Source organism: Catharus ustulatus, chromosome 5 (genome assembly GCF_009819885.2).
Source record: "Catharus ustulatus isolate bCatUst1 chromosome 5, bCatUst1.pri.v2, whole genome shotgun sequence".
Classification (NCBI taxonomy): Eukaryota; Metazoa; Chordata; class Aves; order Passeriformes; family Turdidae; genus Catharus; species Catharus ustulatus.
This window is the reverse complement of record NC_046225.1, coordinates 28,762,071-28,781,720: the sequence shown is the minus strand read 5'-3', so window position 1 is coordinate 28,781,720 and position 19,650 is coordinate 28,762,071. Positions and strand designations below refer to the sequence as shown.

The 19,650-nt window shown below is 40.9% G+C and overlaps 1 protein-coding gene across 6 annotated transcripts in view; it reads left to right on the top strand.

Annotated features, from left to right (window-relative positions):
• SH3D19 (SH3 domain containing 19) overlaps positions 1-19,650 on the top strand; it is a 100,582-nt gene that overhangs the window by 50,562 nt on the left and 30,370 nt on the right. For 2 of the 6 annotated variants that reach the window (XM_033059845.2, XM_033059846.2), the window contains 5 exons: positions 4,224-4,264; positions 5,143-5,185; positions 6,383-6,530; positions 6,758-6,956; positions 7,563-8,561. In XM_033059845.2, the coding sequence (XP_032915736.1) occupies positions 4,249-4,264; positions 5,143-5,185; positions 6,383-6,530; positions 6,758-6,956; positions 7,563-8,561 (1,405 nt within the window). In that variant the 5' untranslated portion in view covers positions 4,224-4,248. Of the gene's footprint in view, positions 1-3,697; positions 3,758-4,223; positions 4,265-5,142; positions 5,186-6,382; positions 6,531-6,757; positions 6,957-7,562; positions 8,562-19,650 lie in introns of those variants that run through there. The other 4 variants (XM_033059843.2, XM_033059849.2, XM_033059847.2 and 1 more) reach the window with 3 other exon arrangements.

Below are 19,650 nucleotides of genomic sequence, written 5' to 3'. Positions count from 1 at the left end.
CACAAATATTGTTATGCAGTGTGTATGTTGTGGAAGCACTCAGTGCTCACAACAGAACCTTATATCTGAGCAGATCCTTGGTGACTTCAGTCGTCTTTGTGTTGCCTTAAAATGTTACCTGAAGGACTGTAATTTCTAACTCAGCTCTCTTCCAAAGGCTCAAATCTGCGTGTCAGACTTCTGTTGCCACCAGCTTGTCTGTAACATCGAAGTTTATGGGTTTGTGGTATAATAGTGGTTGCACTTATACCACCACCATTATATGGCATTTTGATCCCATAGCTTAAAATACCCCTTGCACCATAATCTGTATGTATTTCAAATACAAATGACGTGTTAAGTTCACTTGAAAACTAGGACTCTCAGAAGAGACAGTAGAGGAAAAAATTTGAAACATAAGCATGCAGCACAAATAGAATACCCTTTGCCTTCACACACTTAAAAATACAGTACTTTCACAATTATAAACCACACCCTTTTGACTAAAATTTTGGTCCGAACCCAGAAGTGCGGCTTGAACTCCAGAGCGGCCAGTATATGGATGAGGTTCAGAAATTTGCCAACCCGGAAGTGCAAGCCCACAGCTGGGGAGCAGGGCCAGGGCCGGCAACTGTGGGGGACTGGGGCTGTGGCCAGCGGCTGCGAGGGAGCCGGGCCAGGGCCGCTCCCTGGAGGGGTTGGGGGAGCCAGGCTGGGGCCACTCCCCGGCTGTGGCGGGGCAGCGCCGAGCTGAGCCAGTAAACCCCGCGATCCCACAATTCTTTTACTAATTGGCAACTTTGTGAAAGTTGCACACAGATCCTCACTGTGAATGAAAGTGCGGCTTACGATCCGGTGTAGGTTATATGTATGTACAAAGACAAAAAGTTGACGACACCCAGATGTGTGGCTTACAATCAGGTGCGGCTTATAATAGTGAAATTACTGTAATTGGACAAAGCCAACTATATAGTTCTTCTGAGAAATATGTACAAAAGAGGAATCTTTAAGTCACTGAGATCTATCTCTATTTAAGATCTCTGTATGAGATGAATAATGAGATGCCTTATTGACTAGCTAATAAAGTGCCTCATTGACAATTACAGAAATAAATAGTGACAATAGTATGAGTTGACTTGGTTCCGCACCCCCCCAAGACCAATAAAGTTATAAGATGAAAAAGTGAGGGTTTTATACACAGAGATTTTCTTCTCCTTCCCCTTCTGAAGCTACTTTGCTTGTTTTATTTCAATACCCCTAAGCATAAGCTTCTGGAAATATTAGTGGTTCTCACCCTGAACATTTCTTATTGTTGAAGTTGAGAAAAGAACTGTTTTCACTTGTGTGTGTATAAACTAGCACTGAAATACATTTCCATTGACTCCCTGATGGAAGAGAGGTTTTTTTAAATATTAAAACTGTCATAATTTGAAATCTGAGGGGAAAATTATTAGTATGTTTTTTCAAGATAATCCACAAAAGGAAAGAAGAATGGACTTAGAGGATCAAAAGACCACAAGGCTTTTTTCTTGTGTTATTTTTTTGAGTCAGATATGTACAATATATAACATTTTATGTCTTCTTTCATGCACTTTTTAATTTAAATTCATTTCTTTGAAATAGTGAAGGAATAAAAGCTGTGCAAGTCTGGAGGCAAGGATTATTTAGAAAGTTTGTATTTTCTTTTCCATAGCATTTGTGGAATATCTGAGAGCAGAAGATGCAGTAGGTTTCATCTCTGTTTCTACTGTGGATTTAAATCCTCTTAAGAGCTTCCAAAATAAAATATGTTCTTAGAGCATAGTTGAAAAATAATGTTCTTAGAGCATAGTTGAAAAATAATGTAACAGCCAAAGTAGAGGAGATGTTGACAGAAGAAGGGAAGACCTTTGTCAGTGTAATTAAAAAAATAAATGTTTATATCAATTGTTTATATACATGGAAGTAATTTGATTTCATTAATGCTTGAGAGATCTTTTTTCCAGAAAAATGAGTGCATTCTGAAAATATACGTGATGACTTGGGCATTAGTCCTTTTAAGGAGACATGTTTATATATACATATATCAACTAGTAAAGTTATTTTTATAGAAAATATTTTAAATGTGTTACCTTCAAGACAGTTTATTTGTTTACTTGAATTTTGGAGCTTGATGGGTTACATAGACACCTCATTGGGTTTTTGGGGGGTTTTTTTTGCCTATGCTAAGAAAGGAAAAAGGTCTTTCAGGGTTTTTTTAGGTTTTTCCTGTTTAATAACTCTGATAAATAGAAGCACATTTAGAGTCTCACAGGAAGAAAGAGCTTGTAGAATTTATCCAGAAATTAAGCAATAGTGAAGTAAGGTTTATCAATACAGTTTACATTCCTCCTTAATAAGCTTTTATTTCTCCTGCCTTTATTGTTGGAATTGGGCTACAACCTAAGCAGTTGTATTGACTACATTTACCAAAAGAACATTTTTTCCATCATCTTTGCAAAAGTACAGTAATTTCATGACCATAAGGCGTACTGGATTATAAGGCGCACCTCCGGGAGCCGGCAAATTTCGCAACTTTGTACATTATATAAGGTGCACCGGACTATAAGGCGCACTTTTTTTGCAGCGAGGAGCTGAGCTGCACGCAACAAAGTAACGGAATCGCGCAATTGCAGGGTTTACTGGCAGGTGCTCAATTTGAAAACCTTTTCCACAGATTGACGTAGCCTTTAAACGCAGCCCCAGGCACCCTCCCCGTGCCACGAGCCTCGGCACTCCCACCTGCCTGTGGCGCCAGCTGGCGAGGCGCAGCTTGGGGTGGCCATGGCTCGCGGCAGTCCGGGGCGGCTCGGGGCTGCCCGCGGTCCAGGTTGGCTCGGGGTGGCCACGACTTGCAGCTTCTATGACCGCCCACTCCCTCTCTCCCCATGTGGCTCATGCTGGGCCAGCGGCGGTGCCTCCCTCTCTCCCCACGCGGCAGTTGGGGCCAGCACCACTTCCCTCTCTCCCCGCGTGGCAGTCGGGACCAGCGCCGCTTCCCTCTCTCCCCACGTGGCAGTCACGGGCGGCGCTACTTCCCTGTTTCCTCGCGCGGTTCACGTGGGATCGGCACCACTTCCCTCTCTCCCCACGCGGCTTGTGCAGGGCCGGCACTGCTTCCCTCTCTCCCCGTGCGGCAGTCGGGGCCGGCACTGCTTCCCTCTCTCCCCATGCGGCAGTCAGGGCCAGTGCCGCCTCCCTCTCTCCCCGCACAACTCGCATGGGACTGGTGCCACCTCCCTCTCTCTCCACACAGCTTGCGCAGGACCGGCACCGCCTCCCTCTCTCCCTGTGCGGCGGCTGGGGCTGGCACTGGCTCCCTCCCTCCCTGCGCGGCTCCTGCCGGCCGTGGCCACCCACTCCTGACCTGCCGTTGCGACTTGGTGCTCTCGCAGCACCGCCCCTCATTGCGGCTCACACTTCCAGGTTGGCAAATTTTGCAACTTTGTCCATTAAATAAGGCGCACCCGACTATAAGGTGCACTTCCGGGTTCGGGGGAAAGTTTTGGTCAAAAGGGTGCGCCTTATAGTCGTGAAATTACTGTAATCTTGGATTTAATTGGTTTAAGTCAGTTTGGGGTTTTTTACCTCTAACATGTGTATTAGATCAGTGCTGTGTTGAGATATCTGAAGAAGAAGGTGAAGGCAAAGTGTTCATTTACTTAGTCAAACAATTTTTTACAGAACTGATTTAGATGTAAAATCATTTGAGGTATGCCTGTTCCTGGGATCAACCTCCCTGCCCGTACCTCTGCGATAGGTGAGAGTATAAATTATGGGATCCCACCTTCTTTGCACCTGTATCAAGTCCTCAGTGTAAATTATTATTTTTGAAAGGGAGAAAAAGGACCCAAATAAACCAGAATTTTAAACTAGAGAAAGCATTCAAAGGGATTTGATTTCACTTTCCTCATTCCCACTGTGTTTCTTTGTTGAGCCATACAGTGGACATTTCCATGTTATATTCTTCATGGTTCATTTATTGCAAGGAAAACTTCTAAATTGCCACTGTTAAACTTGGCATGCAACTAGAAATAAAATATATTTTTATTTTCATTTTTAGGACACTAAGTTGTGAAATTACAGTTATCCCCTTGCAAGAGTTGCACATGCACTACCCTTGCATGGTTAACCCATTTGATCATAGCCTCTGGCACACTGAAGCCTTGGTTTGTTCTCCTTCGCGTCCTCTTTGTCTTCTGTAACCCCTTCTTTTTTTCCTCTAGCACTCATGAATAGTGCACATCCAAAATGCCCTGTCGAAGAGGTATGTCTGACACAACACTCTGCAGCTCTTCAATCAAGTATGCTTTGCTGATTTTGGCTAATGATGCTGTGATGTTGCACAATAAGATGCTGCCATTTCCTTAACTTGCACTTGCTGTGCAAAAAATTTATCACTTGGATAATTTGTTTTTCTCTCTAAAGAAATCCAAATGAAAATGCAATGTGGCCATTGAAAAAATTATTTGAATGTAAATATGGCAAAACCAGAAAAATGAAGATTTGCTTATTTTATGTAACGTAAAACACACGGTCAGAAAATAAAAATGTTTCTGGTTCTTAATCCACAAGTGATTTAAACTTCAGAAAGTATCTAACTGGGAACATTTAATTTTTTTTTTGTATGATGGAGGGTGAAATATCTTTTTACGTTCTGTGCCTTAGTACCTTTCCCTTCTATAAAACAGAGACTTAATCTTTAAATAAGATTAAAGAGCACATGTCAGAAATTATCCATCAAAAGGAAAAACCTGCTATGTTTAACACTTGTTTTTGTTTAATTCATGTATTGTTTTAAGGAACAGAAAAGAAGTTTCAACTCTAGAGTCCTCACAATGCAGAATATAGGAAGTTGTGGGAATGACTAACACAGAGGACATCTCTCTTGGTGGTGACTTGGACACAGAGAGACTCAAAATGATTATGAAACTCCCCTCTGAATATTTTAAAGAACTTCTCATATTTAATGCAAATAGTGGGGTTTTTTTTAACTTGACCCATCTTAAAATCTGGGATTTAGGATCAAAGGCTCTATTTTCCACATTTCACTGATAGTGGATTGGTAAGGGTTCTGCTATTATCCTCACATTGCTGTGACAGTATATTTTAACCTCTTAAAAACTTTTGTTTTTCTTTAAATAGCTTCTCGGACCTCTAACCATAGTGATCAACAGAGGGATAGAAGGTATGGTGCTGTTATTTATATTGCACTTAGGTGTTACTGTAAAACTTGATAGATTGTGTCACAGTATTGCTTTTTATGCCTTTCTCCTCTAGTTTATTTTTTTCCTTCTCTCTATCCTTAGTATGTTTAGAGTAGACTTGGAAAAAAATAGAAATACTTTGATTTTTAAGCATGATAGGTTAAGAGTTTAACGAATTCTCTCTTTGACTTTTGTATGTGTCCTCAAAAAGGGAATGCAACCGACCATCAAACCTCTGCAGAACCGTTTTATTTTACTGACGTGCATGTATGGAATCACTTCACAATGAAAATAAGCACAGTTTCAAGCCTCCTTTCTATTTCTCAAAGAGTATTGAGAAAGGACACCAACTTGGATGGCTGGTGAACTGAGCCTGCCATTATTTTAGATGTGAAGGAACTGTACCCTTCTTTTTTTTAATTGTTTTTTAAATACTTTTAGAATTTATCTTTCTGTCAGCAGACAGAAGCTTATGTAAGCAGATTCTTTATCTACTCACAGAAGTCCCTTTTCAAAGTGGAAGTTTAGTGAGATTCTGGATGGATCAATGATGCTGCAGGGACCATGGCCTGGGAGCATGGGCCACCCCTGCTGCTGATGCCCTGAAAGAGCTGGTACAGTGATAAACCAGGGGTGCTAACTGTGGGTCCTTCACTCTCATGGAAGTTTCTGTAGTACTGGGTGATGGAAGCAAATAGCCCCTCTCCTGAAGGCCATGTGAGGCTTGCTCTGCCTCTCTTTAGCACCCTGGAAGGTTTCCCTTGGGGTCTGAGGATACACAAGTTTTGAAGCAGTTTTAACTATCCTACTGTTTTCAGATTGTATCTGGCTAAGGGCTAACACATGATTAGTTCTCATTATCATGTGAAGACTGACTTCTGCGATGTAATTGAGTTACACTTATGTTTAACTACTTTGAGCATTTAAATTACTTCACTGAAGCCAATAAACCTACATTTTGGCTAAGAGATTGGATTAGGGGCTTTGAATGGAAGCCTTAGTGTTTGTTAGAAAGGTCCGGTAAGTTGCTTTGAAATCGTGGAAAGACACCTTCAGTTAAATAAAAAAAAACCTGAGCTACTTTTATTTCCTGTTCTGAGAAAACCTTGGTCTGTTATACTTAAAAGTACTATTTGTAAATGTTTTAGGTAATTATTCCCCTTTGCCTCCATATCCAGACGTCCTGAAATTACAATAGTTGCTGCTGAACCCCTCCGGCCATCCTCCTGGTTTCCAGGTGCAAGTCCTGTCACTCCTCAAGGATTAGCATTCCCTTGTGCTTCATCTCATGCTCAGTGGAGGAGAAATGAGTATCTTCCAGCTGAGGTGAGTGTGAATTTATATGAGACATTATTTGATTTACAAAGGTTAAAAGCTCATTAGGTTAGAGAGGAACAGTTTTTGCTTGCTCAGACTTCCATCACTTTGAATAGAAGACTACGACAGTGTTCTTTTCCTCTGCATATGTTAATCTAGTATTTTTTAATTCATATGCCAGTTTTTTTTAAAGCATCATATCTGGATGTACCTTAATATTTATCTCTGTTTTGTAGCTTCCGCCATCATACGAGCAGGTGATAAAAGAAATTAATCGAGTGCAAGTCAATACAACAAATAACAATAATGCTGCTGCTTCTAGACAAACCGCTACTTCTGCAACACAAACTGACTTTCCAGAGGAGCTAATCAACCATTTTCTAGGAAGTAATGTAAAAACTAGTGTGTCTACACACTGGGAATCAGGCTGTCGAGGTGAGACTGTTTTGAATTTCTCTGTGATGAAAACCTTACTCTTTCTCCTGAAGATGCACTTTATTGTTGGCCTGTGCAGGATTTAATATGAATAACAGTTAAGTTTCTGTGATTTACTACTACTGTAAATTTCTGTAAAAATCCTTTCTTCTGAAAAGCTACTATAGCATTCAAAGTATCATTAAATCTTGAAAGTTTTGTTCAACTCAACCAAAATGAGAATCAGAACTTTGGGCCATAGGAGCTCAAATACCTTGTCAAAACAGCAGCACTTCATACATTCAGACTGAAAAGCTTGCAAACCGCGCTGGGGAAGCTACTATACTCTTCTTTGGTCTGGATTTTGTTTGCATACCTCCCAGTGCTGCAAGTTAACAGGAGGTTTTGAACTCAACTTGTAGATACCATGGATTTCAGCAATCTTCAGCTTTTTCCTAAAGTTTGTGTATTTTTCTATTAATCGTTTTAGGAGCAGAACTGTGTTTTTACAAACACCAGTAGAGTTCTCAATGAAAGCCATAATTTTTACTATCCTGATGTCTGTCAAAAAATAACACAAATTAAGTGTTCTAGAATAGGTAAGTAAATCCTTTTATTTTCTGTTGGCAGGGCTGAGTCCTCTTAAACCTTCTAGGCCTCCTGCATCTCTTCTGAGTAGCTTTCCTGCAGAACATGAGCATCCTTTAATGGTCTTTGAAAATCATGATGATCAGAGTTGCCAAGAAAATTCCAATGCTGGGATATATCCTGTGCCAAAGCCAAGATCAAGAAGCAATCTCAGACCTGTGGTGAAAAGTACTGAAAGTAAGACAGACAGTGGGGAAGAAGTAAACCAGTGTACTGCAAAACAGCAACAGCCTCCAGTTCAGCAGTCGCCTCTTCCAGATGAAGGCAGCTTACTAGACAATCACTTGGTGATGGACAGTATGAGTACAGAAAGGAGTCAAAATAGTATTGTTTCAAGGATCAAAGTTTTTGAATCCCAAGGCACTAATGATACCTCAGGATCATCCAAAAAGCCAGAAGTTGCACCTCGTTCATTTGTCCCAAGATCTGTTGCTACAAAGAATCCAGTGATTGCTCCAAAGCCAGGGGTGGGCAGAATTTCGGATGAGTGGAATGCATGGACTGAAAGCAAATCAACACCTGCCAAAGAATTGCAGCCTCAGCCTGAAATAGTTGGGAGCAGTGTTGTAACCAAACCTGAACTGCCAAAGAAGCCAAAACCCAGCCTTGTTGAAAGTGGCAGTAGTGATTTTCTTGATGCAAGGAGTGGATCAGTTGCAGAAAACAGCAATGGACAGAAGAGATTTCCTGTTCCTGCTCCAAGGCCTCTTGTTCCTAAAAAGTCATTTTACTCAGAAGATCTTGCACTTTCTTTGATGTCACTAAAACCAGTTGCTGCTCCTCCACGGCCTTCTCTATCTGCCCAAGAAAAAGTTTTAATGTCTCTAGGGGAATTGTCCCTTGCAGCCAGCTCCTCAGCACCTGCTTTGCAAAATAAACTAGATGTAGAAGGAGATCTGATCAGTTTTGATGATGATGTTTTGCCACTAAGTCCAGCTTCTGTAGTTAAAGATGGCATCAGTTCTGAAAATGTAGGAGGTAAGAAGAAATTTTTTTTTAAACTATCACTATGGTTATTCTTTGCAGGTGTATCCTCTATGAATTACATCTACTTGTCTTGTTGGGGTTTATATGTGTGTAAGAAACTTTCAGTTTTCTATTGTGTCAAGATCACTATGAAATGACATGGATTTTGAGACTCAGCAGGTTTCAAGACTAGATGAATCTCAGAACTTGTCTGCTGGATATATTACATGTTTACTAAAATAATGATAAAAGACTTGATGTTATATGCTAGATATCATCTCCAGAGTGTGTCACAGTTCTCTCTGGGACAACTTCTCTCTCACCATTGAATGTGACTAATTTATTTATGTGCCTTAAATTTTGTAGTGGAAACTTATTCATCTGAAGAAGGAGAAGTGTTTGTGACATATAGGAGCATTCATGATCTAACATACTGGGGTTGTCTGTCCATCTCACCAATGTCTACTTATTTTCTCTCTCCTGTCTTTCTGTCTTGTCATGTGACTGCGTTCTGGTAGCACAGCTACAGCTTCAGGAGTTTCTTAATAAATGAAAATAATTATTTCATGTGGACAGATCAATTATTAGAACTACATGCCTTTCATAAGCCTTGTTTGATACTATTAGACATTTTTTTAGTGCTGTTTTAGGTAGTTTAAGACACAGGTGGGCCTTGGGCTGTCATTACATTTTATAGCATAGGTTTTGCCCTCTTAATATTCAATATGTCTGGTTTAGTTCACCAGCCCCACTGCAATCCAGAGCTAATTCTGTTTTAAAGCAGAGGGTGTGTCATACAAAATGCTTGTTTAAGGAACTAGTTATGATTTTAATTTTTTTTTTAAACCTCTTCTATTGAGTTTGTGTGGCCAGGTTTTGGTATTGGGAAGTCTACAGGGGTGGCTTTTCTGGGAAGCTGCCAGAACCTTCCCCCATGTCCAACAGAGTGGGAGGGATCCCATGTTGAAATTGGGGAAGAGTGTGGGAAGTCCTCCCCTGATGAGGAGAGAGCAGCAGAGACAATGTGTGATAAGCTGACCACAACCCCTGTTTTTATTCCCCTGTACTGCTTCAGGCAGGAGGTTATGGCTACTATGGGCAGCCATAACAGGACTGGGCCAGCCAGGAAGTCTGTTGCAGAATAAATAGAGAGGTGGGAATGATGAAGTTGCCAGAAGCAAAAAGCTTTTAATGTAAAAATAACAAACATAGAAACCACATGGTACAAAGGCAACCTCCAAATACCTTGAAACTTGGAAAGCACGTAGGTATGTAGATGAGTTGGAGGATACAGGATCTAATCAATAACGAGGAACAGAACCATATATGTAGCTGGCAACCAACCAACCGTATATCAAAATCAAGAACAACAGCTTATTTGTAATAAACTAATTAACATATTAGTTCCCATGAGACAACTCTTCTCTCTATCCTCTTGCCACAACGTAGAGGGATGTCCTTCTTAGCTAGGTGTCTCCCAGGGTTTGAAGCTGGAGCTCTCTGCATCTGCAGGTGAAGCCACCTCCCTGTCCACCTCAGTTTCGACAGGAGGTGACAAAATTGCAAGTGAAGTTGAGACTGGAAAGAAGGGATGGGTGAGAGTAGGCGTTTTTAAGATTTGGATTTATTTCTCGTTATCCTTATCTGATTTGATTGCTAATAAAGTCAAGTGATGTTTCTCCAAGTCAAGTCTGTTTGGCCATAATGGTAGCTGGTGAATGGACTCTCTCTGCTCTTATCTCTACTCAAGAGCATTTTGTTACATTTTATCTCCCTGTTCATTGGAGTGAAGTGATAGAGTAGCTTTGGGAGACACGTGACATCCAGCCAGGATTGACACACCACACATCATTTATCACCTTAACTTTCACAAAAGAGAAATGTAGATGCTCTGTAGTTGTCACAGTAATATTAATAAAATATAATATAATAATAATCATATTAATGACGGTTAACAAATGAAATTTCTTCACAGGTCATGAATTATACTGTCAGATGAAGTTCCAATTTTTTATCTCCTCTGTATTGTCATAAAAGTGCCAAGACAGATATAGAAAGTTCCCTTAAAATTTTAAATGGCTAAGATTAGTACATAAAGTTGTCAGGGGAGCTTATAAAAGCAGTGAAAATAAGGCCACTGAAGATCCTGCAGGAGAGGTGATTTTTTCAACATGGATACAAGTCTATTTTTTTCTTGGGCTGACAGATTCCAGGAACACTGCAAAAATGTCACTAAAACTGAAAGGAAGCAGAAGCACAGGGTGACTGGAGAGGTGTTTTGTATTTACGTCATGGAAAGGTGTGGCTGAAGGTGTCTAGGTGGGAACAGAGGTATGATCATTGTGTCTGGAGACTGGAGTCATGGAATAGGCATGTGGATGGTTTTAGAAGAAAAGCCATTTAGGGTAAAGCTTTTGTAGTTTCAGTCATTTTATTTTGATTAATAAATGTAGCAAATAGAAGGAAAATATACCTGTTCTAAGTACTAGGCAAGAAAAGAGAATATTTACATTTTGAAAATGCATAAAGAGGAAAGTAATGTTTTAGCTATGTACACTAAGAGAGAGACTTGCCCCCAACCTAGAAAAATTATATAACATTAATTCTACCATTAAATCAGGAGTCGAGTGATCACAAATTAAAATCACCTGAGAAAAACAGCTTTCATGATGAAGTGATAAGAGTGTTGTTCTTACTCTTTCTGGTTGGTGCCCAGGATGTTATTCTACTTTTAATTAAGAAGAAAATGCTTTACATCCTCGTGGTTAACAGAGGAATTATTCATATAATAGTTTCCTGACTTCTTAAGTCACCTGCCCATGATTTTCTTCATTCAATAAAATGTCATCTGCACTGCAATCACTTCTTGCCTGTTAAAGAGAAAAAGGTATGGCAGCATTACACTTTATTGCACTGTAAAATTAGGACTAATTCCATATTTTTGCTTGCATTTTTGAGCTCAAGATCATATCCTGTACCCTGGATAACTTATACTGTGCAATGTCTTGACAGAGCATCTGCAAAAACACTACTAGCTCTCTGAAAATGAGGCAACACAGAGCACTAACACTAGCTATTTCTCATGTTCCCATAGAATAGCTTAGGATTTGCAAGATGAAGCCATGGTAAAATGTTTTGTGAAGGTGGGAAGAGAAGATCTAATCTTGCTCTCAGTTCCCCAGACCTTTGCATTTCTAACATATTTGTCACTGTCATTACTCAGCTAAATGACAGTGCTTTGCTTGTTGTTATGGCAACCCTAGGAAAGGAAGAAGGCTTTTATGCAGTGGCATTGGAAACCAAGCACCAACATCTTGTTTGTCAGAGAGCAGCGTTACATCACATATTGCAGTGTTACCAGAGCTTAATTTTGTCTGGTGTACCATGGATGTGTTAGGCCAATGTAAACAGAGCTGGAGGGGTCAATCCCTGCTGCTAATGACTTCTGCTGTGAAAGGAGGAAGGGGAAGTATTCAGTGGATGATGAGGAGGGTGCAGAAGGCAGAAGTTGAAGTGAGCATATGAATGAAAAGGTGAAACAGGCAAAACAAAATTCAGAGTTTCTACAGTGATTTAGTTGATTGATGTAAGACATCAGCTTCCTCTAGCAGAAGGCTGCCACTTCCACAGTAAGTGAAAGATATTTGAATACTGTATATGTGCTAAGATTAACAGTGTTGGTAACAAACCAGTTTAGTTTCACCAGTCTAAATGTCAGTGTTTAGCTGGTAGTTCAACTGCCAAAACTAGCTGAATGATTCAAGTTTACCTCAAGCAATCCTGTGAGTTTTTTCTGTGTTTTACAGCATCTCCATCAGCACAACTGTTAGTAGAGTGAATTTACCCTTATCTGAACATCAATGATTTTATTCTTGTCCAGCCTATATGGAGGGGAGTCATTCTGGTGCAAATAGAGACTCTGGATACTGAGATTTCTTTTAAAGCTTTCAGCATCCGCTAAGAGAGTTGAAGTCTATGGGAGCTTTGGAAGCTGCAAAATTCAGACGTGAATTGTGACAATATCTTGCAGCCAACTCATATTGCTGGCCCAAGGAAAGTGCCAGGAAGGAGAAGTCAGGAATGACGAATCTGTAGAAATGCTTTGTCATCAGCCAAAAGAGTTTTAAGTGCCATAATTTTGGACTCAAAGGCTAATGTTCAAAACCATTTGTATCCTAATGAAATTACGGTAATTTCACGAGTATAAGGTGCACCGGAGTATAAGGCACACTTCTGAGTGTTGGCAATTTTTCATACTTTGTCCATGTATAAGGCACACTTTTGTTCGCAGCGAGGATTAGCGTGCAACTTTCACAAAGTTGCCAATTAGTAACAGAATCACGGGATTGCAGGGTTTACTGGCAGGTGCCAACCTTGGAAACGTTATTTCCAAGCGAAAAAAGATACCAACAATAGCTGTGGCAGTGCACCCTGCAAGCTTTATTTCCAAGTGAAAAAATATATAGACAATAGCTGCAGCAGTGCACCCTGCAAGCTTTATTTACAAGCAAAAAAAGATACGAACAATACCTGTGGCCACACACCCTGGAAGCATTATTTCCAAGCGGAAAAAGATACAAACAATAATGTAGTCATTTTCCAAGCATTTCCAACATATCTGCGTTGCCTTTAAACAACCATTCAGCCGCGCAGCCATACAACTGCTCAACCATGCAGCCGCACAAGGCTGAAAACACCGAAAAAAATACAGAGAAATATCACTCACTTTGATCAAACTTTTAAACAGCTTCATTTTTCATTCAGCTTCATCTTCCATGAAACCTTCGAACTCTTCGTCCTCCATATCGGAAATCAGCAGTTGGGCAATGGTGGCATCCAGCAAACCTGAACCAGTATCGCCCGTATCTTCAGAGTCATCAGTTTCAGTACTCTCGATGCCGTCACTGGTCAGTCCAGGAATGATATCGGCCTTCGCGAACCCTTGGATGATAATTGTGGCGGATACTTTACGCCAGGCATCCAGTATCCACTGGAACACAGTAGCATAACTTGCCCAGCATAGCCTTCCAGTCTTTGTGAAGGAGTGTTCTCCTTCCACCATCCAGATTTCACAGAGAAGTTGTTGTTTTACCTTGAAGGAACGAATAACACTTATGTCCAGTGGTTGCACTTCTTTGGTCAAACCACCTGGTATTACAGCAAGCTTAGAGTTCATCTTTTTCACCACAGCTTTCATGCTTTCGGTTTTGTGGGCACACATGGAATCAAAAATCAGCAGTGCTGGCAACCGATGAAAGAAGCCATCCGGTCCGCAAGCATAAACTTCCATTAGCCAAGTCCTCATTATCTCTTCATCCATCCAGCCTTTTGTATTCACTGCAACAAATATTCCATCTGGAAATTTTTCTTTAGGCAACATTTTTCTTTTAAAGATTACCAGTGGGTGTAATTTCTGCCCATTTGACAAAATGCTGAGGACGACTGTAAATGATGTCTTTTCGTTCCCTGTGGTGCAGATTGGTACCGTGGACGTGCCCGTTCTCTCCACAGTTCGCGTCAGCGGCATATCAAAGTTGAGGGGGACTTCATCCATGTTGATTATGCTATGTGGCTGTATATTTTTTTCAGAGATCTTGCTTTTGCAATAACTCTGGAAGGTGGCTAACTTTTCCTCATAATCCTCCGGCAACTGCTAAGAAACTGTCTTTCTTGTACAGATAGAGAGCTGCCGTCGTTTCATGAAATGGAAGCACCAAGAGGGTCCTGCTTTAAATTCTTCTATATGCAATTAATTTGCTACCACTTTGGCTTGTATCCAAACGGCAACAGTTTATAAGCTGTGGCCAGCTGCTCTTTGCTCAGAGATCCAGCAGTCAAGTCTGTCTTCCAGCTCTGACCACCTTGCTTTGCTGCCACAGAAACTCTTCTTTGTCTTTCTTGTGAGACGAAGTTTGTCTTCCTGCCTTCTCCATTTGCGTACTGTGGATTCATTAATGCTGAATTCTCTAGCTGCAGATCTATTCCCATGTTCTTTTGCATAGTCGATTACTTTCAATTTAAACTCTGCATCATAAGCTAGTCTCCTTTCTGTATCCATTTCGGGGTAACTCACCCCATTAACACCCTCTGCCCCCCCAGTAACGCCATCATCCACAGGCAGGCAAGAAGCTTTTCTCTGATTGGTTTGTCATCTGAACAACGGAAGCTAATAGATTTCAACCCATTTTTGCTCGGGACAGGAGCAGTGCGGTATCAGGTAAGGGCAAATCTCTGAACTTTGTCCATATATTGGATGCTCCGGGGTATAGGACGCACTTCCAGGTTCGGACCAAAATTTTAGTCAAAAGGGTATGCCTTATACGCGTGAAATTACTGTACTTCTATTTAAGTCAGTCATTTAAATGTGGAGGCATCTGTTTGGGACTCTACACCTTTTGGTTCTAATGCTTTTGATGACAGTTGTGATATTTTGGATCATCTGGGTTTCTTTTCCATTTCTTTTATGGCTGATAACATTCCTTGGAGCAGGTGATTAAAAGTTTTAATAATCTATCGGATGGGCTCAATTCTCACTTACCCATTTTTACAAAGGCTTGGAAATTAAATCCTAGTGCAAGTTTTACTGTGTAAATTTCACAGCTTCAGAAGACCCATGATTTTGCCTGTAACTTGTATTAGTTGCTATGTCAAAGCATATGGTGTGCCTGCTTGCTAAACACTATGAGAATATGTTTTGGACAAAGAAGGTAATGGTGCATTTATAGCACATATTTAAATTAAAACTTGGAGGTGATATTGCAATATTTTTATTCCTTTTCCCATATGGGGAGCTCTTCTTCTCTCATCTTCCTTCTCTCTGAAACAACATGGAATTCACTGATTGCTCTGTGTCTCACATAACAGAATTCAATTTAAACCAGATGCTTTGAAAAGTAGTTCAGAGAATACCTTACCTTACCAACCAGGAGACAGCTCACATTTTGATATCTTCATGACATTCAGGTCGAACAGTTCAGGTCAATTACTGCCTTTCTTAATTGTCGTACCTATCTGTCTGTTTAACTACTTTATCGTAGTATAAAGGTTCATTTCTGTCTCTGCTGAGAAAAAAATCCAGCCAAAACAATGCTGCTATCCATTTATATGTATTGTTGCTTCTTGTGGCATGAATAGTGGCATTTGTGTGATATTGTAGACAATTCAGAAAAGCTGCTGCTTGAGTAACTCCAGATTTACCCAGCTGTTTGATTTTAATTGCTTCCTCAGGACTGAAAAAAAAAAAAAAAAAAAAGAAAAAATTAAAAAATTGAATACCTTCTGACTTGTAGATTAGTGCAGACATATCATCAAAATCCTGTAGTTTTTCTTAAGGTTCAGCTGTGTTTCAAATTACAGTAATTTCATGCATATAAGCCACACCATTTTGGATAAAATTTTGGTCCCAACCCGGAACTGCAGCTTATACTCCGGAGTGTCCAATATACGGACAAAGTTCTGAAATTTGCCAACCCAGAAGTGCGAGCCGCAGGCCGAGCCGAGCTCGTGAATTGAGCACCTACCAGTAAAACCCGCGATCGCGCAATCATTTCAAATTGGTTACTCTGTTGCACAGCGGAGGGAGCAGGCTCCCGCCGGCAGTGTGGGGGAAAGCTAGGGCTCCTGCAGGCAGCTCAGAGGAAAGCCAGGGTTCCCACCAGCAGCGCGGCAAGGGGGAAAGCCGGGGCTCCCGCCAGCACCGCAGGGGGTGCAGAGCTTGCGAATTGAGCACCTGCCAGTAAAACCCGCGATCACGTGATTGTTAGAAATTGGTTACTTTGTTGCACGAGCATCCTCACTGCGAACAAAAGTGTGGCTTATACACCGGTGCGCCTTATATATGGACAAAGTACGAAAAATTGCTGCCACACAGAAGTGTGGCTTATACTCCGGTGCACCTTATACTCGTGAAATTACTGTACTGTTAATGTGGTTATTTTCAAGATACTAGTCTTCTTTTTTACTTACTGAAAAATTATCACCCCAGAAAAGAAAGAGGTATGTCTTCCATTTTAATCGGCTCTTTGGCATAAAACCCTGTGAAAACAGTTTTGCATGAGAACATGCTACTGTTGGAGATTGGGGACTGTCCTGTGTCCTGTTGGTTCTGCTGCAAAGTTTTCAGTCTCCGGGAAAAGTGACAACAAGCATCCGTTAATTCTTCAGTCACTTGCTTAGTGGATATAAATTGGAGCATTCAAGGACCTTGAAAGTTGATGCAGGAGAGGGCCTTATATCTAGGCTCGGGAAACAAGTAAGGTTTTAAAATCATAGCTTTGTAATAAATGAGTAGCCCTCTAGGCTGTCAAATGCAAATTAATTTGGTTTGAGTTCCAGGACTATAGATGCTGTGCAATAACACACAACTAATAATGTTCTTAATAAGATCTATCTTCTCTGTTAATTACAGTAATTTCACAATTACAAGCCGCACCATTTTGACTAAAATTTTGATCCTTACCCGGAAATGCAGCTTACACTCAGGAACGGCTAATATATGAAAAAAGTTCTGAAATTTTCAAACCCGGAAGTGCAAACCGAGGTGCCATGCCGAGCTGAGCACCTACCAATAAAACCCGGGATTGCGTGATTGTTACAAATTGGTTACTCTGTTGCACAGCAGGTGGAGGCAGGCTCCGTGCCTCCGGCAGCGCTGGGGGGGAGGTGGGGGGCTCCCTCCCGCCGGCTCCACGGCAGTAGGAGAGGCGGGGGGCTCCCTCCTGCCGGCCCCACGGCCCAGGGGAGAGACGGGGGGCCGTCCCCGCCTGCCGCCGCTGGGCAGCACCAGACCAGGGCAAACAAGCCTGGCTGGGGCAGCAGCAGCCAGCCGCAAGCGGCCCCACCGAGCGGCAGCGCCAAGCTGGGCCACCTGGCCCCGTTGGCAGCCCCAAGCGGGCCGAGCCCGCCCGGCCCAGAGCCAAGCCAGTGAACCCTGCGATCCTGCAATTCTGTTACTAATTGACAACTTTGTTGCACGCGGGTCCTCGCTGTGAACAACAGTGTGGCTTATAATCTGGTGCGGCTTATATATGGACAAAGACCTAAACCTTGCTGACACCCAGAGGTGCGGCTTATAATCAGGTGCGGCTTGTAATCGTGAAATTACTGTAAATCTATTTATTTTACAATATTTTAAATGCAACTATCCTTTGTTTATCAAGGAACAACAAAATTCTTATTTAAAAGAAAATATTTATTAAAGAACACCTTTTTTTGCTGGAAGCATGTGATTCTTGCAAGAGAGTAGATAGGTATTTTAAACAACATTATAAATTACCTTGTCCTTCACATTTTCAACTAAGAAACAAAAGTTGTATGTCCAACTACTTTCCATTATCTGCTTTGGCAGTTTCTAGCATGCCTGTTTTGGGGCACTTAAATCTCTTAGCAATAAAAAAATCATTATCATTCAGTCACCTGACAAGAATGGACAAGGCCAGATTTCTTAATCTTCAGGTTTATTTGGGGGTATATTTTCTTGGTCACCTGTTGTATGTCCAAATACCCTCTGGCATCTAAAGTCAGACCAGGTTATGCAACCAATTTCTAGCAACATGCCCTCACAGCTGACCTGTTCTGGGCAGGAGATTTGGTCACTGACATCCTGAAGGCTCTTGCAATCTGTACTATGCTAGTCTTTCTTCAGCTAGCAAACTAGATCAGTGATAGAGGAGTATCCTTCATATTCTCCTGTAGTAGCTCATGCTGGTATGCGCAGTATTTTTGTGCCAAAGGCAGTGTAATTTCCATCACCTTTACTAGGAGAGATGAACAATGAACCAAATGGTTATGCTTTTAGATACACACAGGTGCAAAGTGTGGGCATTCCCACACTTTGAGAGAGAAGCGCTGAAAGCTCAGAAAAGGTAAAACTCAGAAAAGGTAAAACTCAGAAAAGGTTCACCTATATCTCTGTATATATACTAGTAGTAAGTGTGTAGTTTTCTATGCCATGAATGCTTTTATTGCCATTAGGTGTTACAAAAGTCCAAGAAGTTCTGCTATTCTAGTAATAGATTTTATTTTATATGCTTTCCATCTTTCTGACTATGTGTATGAGATTTCATTGCTCAGTTAATAAAGTCAGCTTGCATTTTCAACAAGTACATTTAAGTCAAATCTTCTGTGGCATGTCTTGGCAAATTTTTTCTACACTTTACTGAGAATACAAAACTCTGTATAATTCGTTGTCTTTGTGTGCTTTTGTCGCACTGATGACTAGGGTCTTTCTGCAAAGCAGATTTGCTTGCTTCTCCTCCAGTTTTAAGTCTGGAGCAATAGTAACTCTGCTCCCAATTGATACTGCATTTCTGTTATTTGAGTAAACTGGTATAGTCTCCTAGCATTAAGAGAATACCAAGAAAGAAGCCTGAATGTCACTTGAACTTATTTTCAGGTTATGCACAGATCAGATGCTGAAAAAAAACCTGTGTCCCATTGTCTCCCTCTTTTTTTTTTTTTCAATTTGCTAGTCTCTTAGAAGTTACAGGCATGACCAGATCATGACAATCTTCTGTGCAGAGAGTTGCAAATTGCATATTTTGTAAAAAGTGGTGTAGTTCACATTATTCTCTCTGTGTCAGAAATCCATTTCTAAAAACAATGAACTGTTAACTTTCTTGATGAAAAATACTGCGGAAAGCAGATTGGTAAAATCATTGATGCTGGAATTTAGATACCATACCTGTCTAATATATCTCTTTATCATTGTAAATAGGTTTAGATTTAAAATATCTGAGTGAACATCAAATTTTTGATTGTGACATTTCACAGTGTTTCTTGAGCATTAACCCCATTCTATGAGGGTTACCTGTTAGGTTTCTGTTGAATTTCTGGCTATATTACTAGGACGGACCTGTTGTTGAGAATCTTCCCCCAAGTGTGGGTTGATTATGCTTCCATAAACACCAGAGTGCTTTCATGGGGCCAGGTTTTAATAAAACCATTTGTTGATGAGGTCTGTTCCAGTTCTCTGTTCCTGGAAGATTCTGGTAACAATACTATTCCGTGTGAAGGGAATGTGGGAGTTTTGCCTTTAACAGCTGATTTAGGTTTTTAAATTAAACCTTGAAAGTAGACAGTTGCATGCTACTGTAGTGACAAT